This window comes from Podospora pseudopauciseta, chromosome 1, assembly GCF_035222475.1.
Source record: "Podospora pseudopauciseta strain CBS 411.78 chromosome 1, whole genome shotgun sequence".
NCBI classification, from domain to species: domain Eukaryota; kingdom Fungi; phylum Ascomycota; class Sordariomycetes; order Sordariales; family Podosporaceae; genus Podospora; species Podospora pseudopauciseta.
The window spans coordinates 4,697,359-4,706,474 of record NC_085892.1 but is presented as its reverse complement, the minus strand read 5'-3'; the positions used below and the strand labels follow the sequence as shown (position 1 = coordinate 4,706,474).

The 9,116-nt window shown below is 52.6% G+C and overlaps 3 protein-coding genes across 3 annotated transcripts; all 3 read left to right on the top strand.

The window, feature by feature from the left end:
- Positions 1-53: 53 nt before the first annotated feature.
- QC763_113940 (uncharacterized protein) lies at positions 54-3,614 on the top strand. The gene is made up of 4 exons (XM_062907981.1): positions 54-951; positions 1,217-1,679; positions 1,734-1,787; positions 1,858-3,614. The coding sequence occupies exons 2-4, from the start codon at positions 1,449-1,451 to the stop codon at positions 3,262-3,264; spliced, it is 1,692 nt and encodes a 563-aa protein (XP_062770892.1). The 5' UTR covers positions 54-951; positions 1,217-1,448; the 3' UTR covers positions 3,265-3,614.
- Positions 3,615-3,630: 16 nt separating this feature from the next.
- On the top strand, positions 3,631-4,496 carry QC763_113950 (uncharacterized protein; the record flags this gene model as incomplete). Its single annotated transcript, XM_062907982.1, has 2 exons — positions 3,631-4,058; positions 4,121-4,496. 2 exons carry the CDS (start codon positions 3,631-3,633, stop codon positions 4,494-4,496), a joined length of 804 nt encoding a protein of 267 aa, XP_062770891.1.
- A 1,374-nt stretch (positions 4,497-5,870) lies between these two features.
- Positions 5,871-9,023, top strand: QC763_113960 (uncharacterized protein; the record flags this gene model as incomplete). The annotated part of the gene is made up of 2 exons (XM_062907983.1): positions 5,871-6,935; positions 6,993-9,023. 2 exons carry the CDS (start codon positions 5,871-5,873, stop codon positions 9,021-9,023), a joined length of 3,096 nt encoding a protein of 1,031 aa, XP_062770890.1.
- Between the last annotated feature and the right edge of the window lie 93 nt (positions 9,024-9,116).

Here is a 9,116-nt window from a genome sequence, read left to right as displayed (position 1 = left end):
AACCGCATACCTAGAAGTAACTGAGACTCCAAATGTCAAAAATGACGAGGGAAATACTGAAGATGCTGTTGGGTATTGGGCGAGTCCAATCTCAGCTTCGAGAAAATCTGGCTAACTGCTGTAACCCGGGTTGGTGCAGGAACACGTGGAGCTATGCTGCTGCCGACATGGTTCCAACACAGGAAAGCTCGGGGATGTGAAGTTCGGATAGGAGTGGTTTGCTCAGAATTCCCCTCCTGGTGGGTATTGCTGGGGACCGGGAGAGAGCATGTCATTGCATCTCCAATAATTCCCAAGAGGTCGGCTTGCTACCTCCTCCACTGTTGCCAGGCGTCTGTAGCAGCTCTGGCACTCTGAGCCCCGAACGCGGATGTGGAGTGCCAACAGTCGTCGAGAAGGCGGCTTCTTCCCTCCTCAGTGCTGCCGTCCAGAGACTAGTTCCGCTCTTCTGGCCCGGCCAGGCTTCCGAATGCGTCAACCCTCTTGGGACGCGGACAGTACCGCACCAGGCTTGCTCAGCACCAGAGCCCAATAAAGAGAATACAAATACGCACCCGGTCCCCTCTTCCTTTTTCCCCAGCCCTTCAAGAATTTCTCGCTGAGACAAAGCACGGCTTCCATGTTCATTGAAGCGGCAGAAGCAGAGACCACCAAAGCCGCAAGCCCATCCTGGTGTTTCTCACCCCAACTCCAGCCCTTAGAGAAGCCGGAACAAAGAAAGGAACAAGCAGGAAGGCCAAGCAACATACACCCTTGGCAGGAGAGACAGCAACGGTTGTGGAAGCTTCAGGTGTGTGGTCGTGAGATCCGATAGGGTCTCTCAGCGTGGGCAAGCACCTCGCTGTCCAGGAGACCGGGGCAACAGGCCGTGATCCGGGAAAGACAACGAGTCCATCCACCACAAATACCCATCGGGCGTGTCGCAGCCTGCAGGACAGGCTGTCGCAAAAGGTTTGTGATGTCCACCGCTTCCTGCACACCTTGGCCAGCCTGCGAGACAAGAGCCTCCTTACACCGCTAGGTGCACACTCCCAAGCCATCTGATGCTGTCTCTTCATCCAAGCAAATCATCACTGCAGACTCCGTCTTTTCCAGCACCTTTCTCCTCAAGACACACTAGCTTGGGCCCTACTCCCGCAGCCTCTGCACCATCCACTGATAGTCTTGATACCTATCCAGACTGCTATGCTTGCGTGGTTGCTAATCGATTAGCCAGGCTCTGCCCTTAAAATCTTGGGGCGGTCCTATCATCCTTACAGGTTGCTCCTAGAGTTTGTCCAACCTCGATTACTCAACCAGTCGGCCACTCCTTCCGGGTTGACTGGCAAAGATATTTGAAGAGCTCATCCCCGGTGTTTGAGCTACTGCCTCTCCCTCCCACTCACCCTCCATCATCCTCGGCTTCACCCAGAGATACTTTCTCACACAAGCAAAACACAATCTCTAGCATGGATCGCAATACCCCCCTCTCCCCAAGCCTGCCGAAAGGAGAGCCGTTACCTGTCGGCTTCAATGAGCTTCTGCAACATAACGCTGCCACACCGCACGATATGAACGCCGCCGATTCCATTCGAGTACAATTGCAACCGGCTTCGAGATATGGAACCCCGGCGCCCCAGTTAACACATTCGCAAAGTTTCGATCCGTCCATGTCATACCAGCATGGAGGTGCTCAGATTGTGAGGGTTGCCATCTACCTGCCATGGCTCGAAATGCTGATTGTTCGCGTGTAGCCGGGCTTCCACCCCATGTATCCCGACAGCAGTCCGTATGGCCCTATTCCAGATGTGAGTACAGTTTCGTCGCCCGGTCGAGATAGGCAACGGGCTCTGGCTGATCGTTGACAATTTACTTCAGATGTCGCAGCCTTATGGCACACCGGCAGCGTCACCCCCTACACCTTCACGGGCGTCTGATATCATGAGCATACACGGCGGCAATATCGTAATCGGGAAGGCGCTGGCACCAAGACGCGCGGGCGTGGAAAAAGCATCGTCTAAAAAGAAGAAGAAGGAAAGAGCGAAGCCGCCGAAAAATTTGCCAACTTTGGACAGGCCGCTGAGTGACTTGACAAAAGACTCGGCCATTCCGATCACCGATATCGAGACGTACGTGAACCGAGACGCCACCGCACGGCAAGACGAGGTCACCCAGTGCAGGAAGAATCCCGGCAAGGTCAAAAGGCCCATGAACGCCTTCATGCTGTATCGCAAGGCCTATCAGCAACGTGCCAAAGAATGGGCGTCTCAACACAACCATCAGGTCGTCTCACGGGTCTGCGGTTCCAGCTGGCCACTTGAGCCCGAGCATATCCGACAGCAGTTCAAAGCCTGGGCCGACCTCGAACGTGACAACCACCAAAAAGCGCACCCGAACTACAAGTTCACGCCGTCCAAACCTCACAAGCCAGCAAAGTACGACGAAAACTTCGACGCCCACAGTGAAGCCTCGGACTTGGATGAGTATGGCGACTGGCAACACGCGGCGGCCCCGATGCGGTCTGCTACCAATACGCCCAACGACGACGGGGACTACATTCCAAGTCGCTCCGTCTATGCCGCAACCCATCACCCTCTGATGGGATTGCACGGGCTAGGGCCTCATCACCAGAACCGATCCGCCTTTGAATTTTCCAACCCGGGGAAACCAATGCCGTCCGCATACGACACTCGAGGGTTAACGAACACCTTTTACGAGAGCCACATCCAGAACACCCAAAGGAGCCACTTGCACCCAGGTATGATAGAGGATGTTCTGATGCGCAAGACGCCATCGCCGAGTATGGCATTCCAACAACACACCCACGGATTGCGCTCGCATTACGAGTTGAATCAATACCACCACCCACAACACACACGCCCTTCTCACGAGCAACAAGCTCATTCACAATCCCAGTCACAAGGTCATTCCCAACCCCAGCCCCCCTGCTTTGAGCACCGTATCGATCCGTCGTTGATGTCTCACGAGGAGCTCTTCAACGGAACGAATAACCTCAACAACATCAACAATTCCATATCCAACCTCTTCGACGGCACCGGGCTCGCCGGCACCAACAATTCGCAGCATGGTTGGCAAACAGGTCAGCTGACATCCAACAACGACCCAGAGAACCAGTTCTCCCACTTTAACCTAGGGCTCGACAACACACTTTCGGTTGAGCAGCACAGCCAGTTTCTCGGGGGGGCAGACGAGTGGCGGATGGAGCCTTTGTCAGAAGGGGCACACTTTGAGGCCAACTGGGCCGAAACCAAGGCTGATCAATAGTCACTCAGTCGGGCGTAAAAATGACAGCTGCTGTATTTATTCAAGAAAAGAGCATTGGGTGGGCACAAGAAAAATGGAGCGAGTTAAGATCTTCTCATTCTTGAGGAGGGCAATATGGGAAAGGGACAGAACCAAGAAAGAAGCAGGGAGAGAGCGAGCGCAAAAGAAGGGGGGAAAAGCAACCTACTGTCGATAGGGGACACAGAAAACTGATCTGGTTGTACATATCTTTCCATGCTACATTGTTTGGTTGTTTTGTTCAGGTTAACCTCGGATCCGAGGAGGGTGGTGAAAGTGAATTTTATTGTTCTTTGGTAGTTGTTCGGACATCAGGATTCTTTGTAGGAGCCACCAGATAATGCTATTATGCATATTTTGTGGCGCCCAGCCTGCCCCGTCCCGATCTGTGAAACATCGCTAGCTTGTAGCAGCCAGGAAACAAAAAGAGGCCAGGTTGAATCAAAGACAGGTTCCCGTCAGCTTGAGTTCTTGGAAGATGGATGGGTTTGGATGAAAGAACCGAGTACTTGGGACCGTGTCTTGGAGACAATGAGAATAGGGGGTGAAAGTTTTCGTTTAAGTGCATGCACACAACTGGACCGTTGCGGCTATGCAACTATCGGGATATGGCCCCTGCTTCCTTGGCATTTCTGGGAGTGCTCCCAACCAGTTGGCATCGTCGTCACCAGAAGCATCTCCAAGTCAACAGCAAAAGGCATAAACCCAAATTCCTCCACCATGACGTTAATATCCAAGTCCATCACTGCTTTTGGCAGTCTTTTACTCGCACATGCGTAAGTTTGACATTCCCCATCGGCCGTCAGAACGAGCAATGCGCTGACGATTCCCCCGATAGGTGCTACTCGGCCCAGGAGCATTCGGCCCTGCAGTCGTTTCGAGCTGCCACCTCGGCGGCATTGACGTCAACTCCCACCGCTGCCACATCCCTGCCGATAGATATCGCGATCGAAACGGCTGTTGCTATTCTGGTTATTCTTGTTGGCCTGGTTCTCGGCACATCCCCCCTGCGCCCGATCCAGTGGCGTGAGTGGGCTGGGAAGATTGAAAGGGAGGGGGAGGACGGGTTCAAGGACAACAACGGGCAGGTGAACCGGGACTACTTGGGCAATCCGTTCGCGTACATCGAGGGTAGGCCAAACTTTGTGGACATTCGGAAGCAACGCAATGAGTTTACCGAGTGGGTGAAAGGACAGGGGCAAGAGCAAAAGTGAGGGTGGGAATCACTGGATTGTTTGGAACATGATCCATGGTTGTTTTGATATTTCTACCTCTGTTAGATGGTTTTGTTGAGGACGGGGTACAGCAGGAATCGATACCCAGTTTTCACTTGTGAGTGTGTCATGCTTCAGCAGGAAGGAGGGGGTTTGGGGCAGGAAGCTCCTTCCTCCCAAAATACAGCAACAGACAAGACAGCCCGAGATGTTTTGTCCGCTTTACCGCCTGTATTTTCTTCAATCATCCCTTTCAACATCCGAGAATCCCCTTCTGTTGTATATGTTATGTTTCTGCCTTAGCCCTGTGTCGCGGATTCTGGGCCCAGTCGGGGATTTTACCTCTGAATCACCCACGACCAGTACAACAGCTTTAGTCGGCATCTCGACTATCAGTCAGCCCTACCTCACTTCAAGGCCAAAGCTGTACAAACAGCACAGATGCCACCCAGTGAAAGCGCCCGCAGTGGCCGGAGTGCCCGAAGCACCAGGAGTGCATACTCGACTGCTTCTCATTTGCTATCCCCGCAGACCTCCGACTACCCTTCCTCCCCGGTATCCTTGTTAGACTCGTCAGTCGAGCGTGGCCGGACTTTGTCGGCATCGCACAACCTTTCTGGTTCTGAAGATATCATACACCCCGCCCTTGATACATCTTTGAGCTATCGATCATCGGAATATGCTTCATCAGGTTATGCCCTAACGGATCACACGCCGTCATCTCGCCAATTGTCTTCGGACTATGCAGAATCATTGTCAACTTCTCGCTACTTCACCCCTCACAATTATCAAGATGCAGACAGACTTGCAGAATCTCAACCTTCTCACCAGGACAATGCGTCCCATTCCTTGCTGTCGCGACATGAATCGCGACTTCATACTAGCAGCCATCCGTCCAGAAGCTCACGAGAACAGGTCCGCCATAGGAGTTCTCGATCTTCCTCTACAAGCACCACTCCCTCTGCCAATGGTAGGTCGAAGTCGTCGTCGCGACGTTCAAGGTCACTGTCTACTTCGCGGCACTCGAGGTCCTCATCTCCTTCCCGACGTTCAAAGTCCACTTTGCGGTCTGGCATCTCCAAAGAATCCAAAAGCAGCAGGTCAAACTCCTGGACAGCCACAGGAGAAAGTCGTCGGCGGAGAAAATCCCAGTTAGAGACTCCATCTATCCGGTCGAGCCAATACTTTTCCATCTCGTCAACTTCATCAGTAACGACTTCCACGGAGCCTTCGAGAGCAGCATCCAGGCGCCGGCCATGGCAATCACGGGAGTCCACGTACATGAGCTCGAGACAGAACACTCCTTCGTATTATGGGGGCATAACTGTGGATGAAAGCGTTAGCCACGACCATGACACTCTGAATGAAGTCATCATGGCCGTCAACATGGATCGGGAGGGCAAAGTGGGCTGCGCTTACTATAGCGCCGTGGATGAAACGCTGTTTCTTGAGGACGACATAGCCATGGGAGGCATAGAGACTGTTGAAACCTTTCTCCTTCACCTGGAGCCAACCTCGGTTCTCATTTCCAATCGTGCAGCGGATTCACTAGTTCAATTTCTCGAACCAAACGCACAAAAGTTCGATGATGATCAGACATCACGTACAGACAAAGGCCCCTATATTCTACGCCACCTTGTTTCAGCACAGTTCAACTACGACACAGCGAGAGAGCTATTAGCCAATGTCGGCATTTTCTCGGACGAGTCGCAAGAGCCCGACCCCCTTCAGGTGCAGTCTGGAGAGGAAGAGCCTATTCAATGCATTGGGTCTTCTAGCCATATCAACCTTGTGCGCTTGGCAAGAATCATCAATTTGGAAAGCCAGCTTTCTGTAGGGTGTGCTGGGGCAGTTCTCACCGACCTCGAACGCCGAAGGGCAGTGGAGGAAGAGTCCTGCTCCGGTGAAGAAGGGAAGGTTCCGTTTCAGGTGAAACGTATCAAGATGAACCTTTCCACAGATACCATGCTGCTCGGCGCCGATGCCCTGATATCGCTTAACATTATACGTCCGCATCTTCAAGCCATTCCTGGACTCCGCGGGTCTAGCGACGAACCACGAGCCAAAGAAAACCTCTCTGTAGCGGACCTTCTGGCCTCGCTGGCATCAACGACGCAGGGAAAGCAGAAAGTGCGCCAGATGCTGCTGCGGCCAAGTCTCAACCTCGACGTGATACATCAACGCCAGTCGACGATTCATATGATGTTGGATCCAGAGAATGTTTCAATTGTGAAGAGTATGCGCAAACTGCTCAAGAGGTTGAAGAGTCCCAAGACACTGCTGCTCCACGTAAAGAAAGGCGTGGATCGTGTAAGGGGCCATCTGTCGCTCCGAATGAGCGACTGGAAAGCTGTGGTTCGCTTTGCTACAGTTGCTGCCAACGTTCACCAGGCCGTGACCTCACTTGTCCGCACCTCGGGGCTTGAGATCATCTCCAAGGCAAGCCATTAGCACTTCAATGTTGAAAACTAACTTCAAGCTGACTGATTTCTACAGATCTGCGACACGATTGATCCTCGTCCGTTTCTTCTTCTTGCCGACAAAATCATGAGAACATTTGACTTCGAGGCTTCCAAGGACAGCCAACGTACCATAATTTTGTCGGGTGCAAGCCCTGGACTGGATCAGCTTAGGCAAGAGTTGGCGGAGGTCTGTGACATGCTTCCTGATATCAGGGATAACATTGCGAGGGAGGCTCCCAGGTGGGCAAACAAACATATTCTACACTGCACCGTCATGGAACAGTCGGGCTTTCTTATCGGTGTTGCCATCAAGCCAGATACCGGCGTGGGGGTCTACTATGGGCATGACCTCCTCGATGATGAATGGGAACTGGTCTTTGTGACCGAAGGAGTCGCCTATTACAAGAACAAGCTGATGCACGATCTCGACTCACAATATGGCGACTTACCATCCTACATCACCGAAGAAGAAATGCTTCTGGTCATGGAGCTATCTGGCCATGTTCGAGAGCAGGAAAAGGCAATCCTCGCCGCCTCGGAAATATACGGTGAACTTGACAGTCTGTCAGCATTGGCCTCCGCGGCGGAAAAGTACAACTGGGTGGCACCTACGATGACCACTTCCAACATCATCGACATTATCGACGGACGCCACCCCCTCCAAGAGTTGGTAGTTCCGTCATTTATACCCAACAATTGTAGTTTGCGAGGTGGGTTTGGGAAAACCAAGCTACATGGAAGCCTGGACGAAGACGAGTGCATGGAAGGGGCTGATGAGACCGCTTCTATATGCTCCACCAAGAACACACACGACTTGAACATGAATGACAGTTTTTGGTACAATGACAGCCTCGTTGATGATGACGGGTATAACCGCATGTCCCTCGACCCGGACCAGGAAGATATGGGCGGTGAAGAGAAGGAAAACACCATGGACGAATTGGAAAACTATCAGAGGACCGAAGCAAGCTTCATGTCGGCTTCCCGATCCATATCCTCCCCAGAGATTTCTTTCAGCTGGCCAACTACACAAGCCCCATCACGCCCCTCGACTTTGTCCCAACGCGCTTCTAGTACCGGGTTGTATGGCTCCGAGGTATCCGACGAGGAAGACTTTACGGTGTACGAAGGCAAGCCGTGTATGTTAGTACTCACCGGTCCCAATGATTCAGGCAAGAGCGTCTACATGAAACAGGTTGCGCTCATTGTACAGCTGGCCCATGTGGGGAGTTTTGTCCCTGCAGGGAGAGCCACAATAGGTCTGACGGACCGCATACTGACGAGAATTCTGACGCGCGAGACAGTTCTCGACGACCAAAGTGCTTTTATGATCGATATAAAGCAGGCAGCTTTTGCGTTGAATTTTGCCACAAAGAGGAGCTTACTTGTAGTGGACGAGTTTGGAAAGGGCACCACGGCATCAAACGGCGCGGCTCTTCTCGCTTCTTATCTGTCCCATTTTATCGAGCTTGGGAAATCGCAGCAACCAAAGGTTCTTGCAGCAACGCACTTTCATGAGGTGTTCGAAAATGGCCTACTCGATGGCTACCAAGAAGACGACCTTGCTTTGGCGCACATGGATGTTCGTCTCAACCTGGGTGCAGATGCGATCGAGGACCAGGTCACATACTTGCATCGTCTCTTGCCGGGGCGGGGCCCATCAAGTTTGGGAATAAAGTGTGCCGAGATGCGAGGCATACCGGCCCGCATTCTGAATCGAGCGGATGAGATTGTCGAGATGTTGGAGGCTGGGGTCAGCTTGACGCAGGTGCCAGCAAGGCTCTCGGGTGAAGAGTTGCAAAGGCAGATCGAGGCAACTTTTTTGACAAGGTGGCTTCTCGCGCTGCCTAGAGGTGTGTTGGAGAGAGCTAAGAACGGGGACCCGTCTATTGATGTGAGGGCCATGTTGGAGCAGGCGATGCGAGATGCTAGGCAGGCGGCTCTTGATGGTCTTGCAGAGTATGTCGGTGAGGGTGGGGGCCTCAGTGGTGATTGTGAGATGGAAGGCGAGGAAGAGGATATTGAGATGGAAGATGCCGGGGGGTCGTCGGATTTTGACTGGTAATATTGTCTAATTTAGCTGTGTGGATTTGCTGGGAACATTTGCTGGAATTCATGATGTGGAACGTATGCAAAGCAGTTACTAAATTGTATCTAC

Bases quoted from the DNA above. Each gene is read 5' to 3' on its own strand.
- QC763_113940 (XM_062907981.1), top strand. From the start codon at position 1,449: ATGGATCGCAATACCCCCCTCTCCCCAAGCCTGCCGAAAGGAGAGCCG. The intron at 1,680-1,733 runs GTGAGGGTTGCC...GTTCGCGTGTAG, and splicing joins AGCATGGAGGTGCTCAGATT to CCGGGCTTCCACCCCATGTA. The intron at 1,788-1,857 runs GTGAGTACAGTT...AATTTACTTCAG, and splicing joins CGTATGGCCCTATTCCAGAT to ATGTCGCAGCCTTATGGCAC.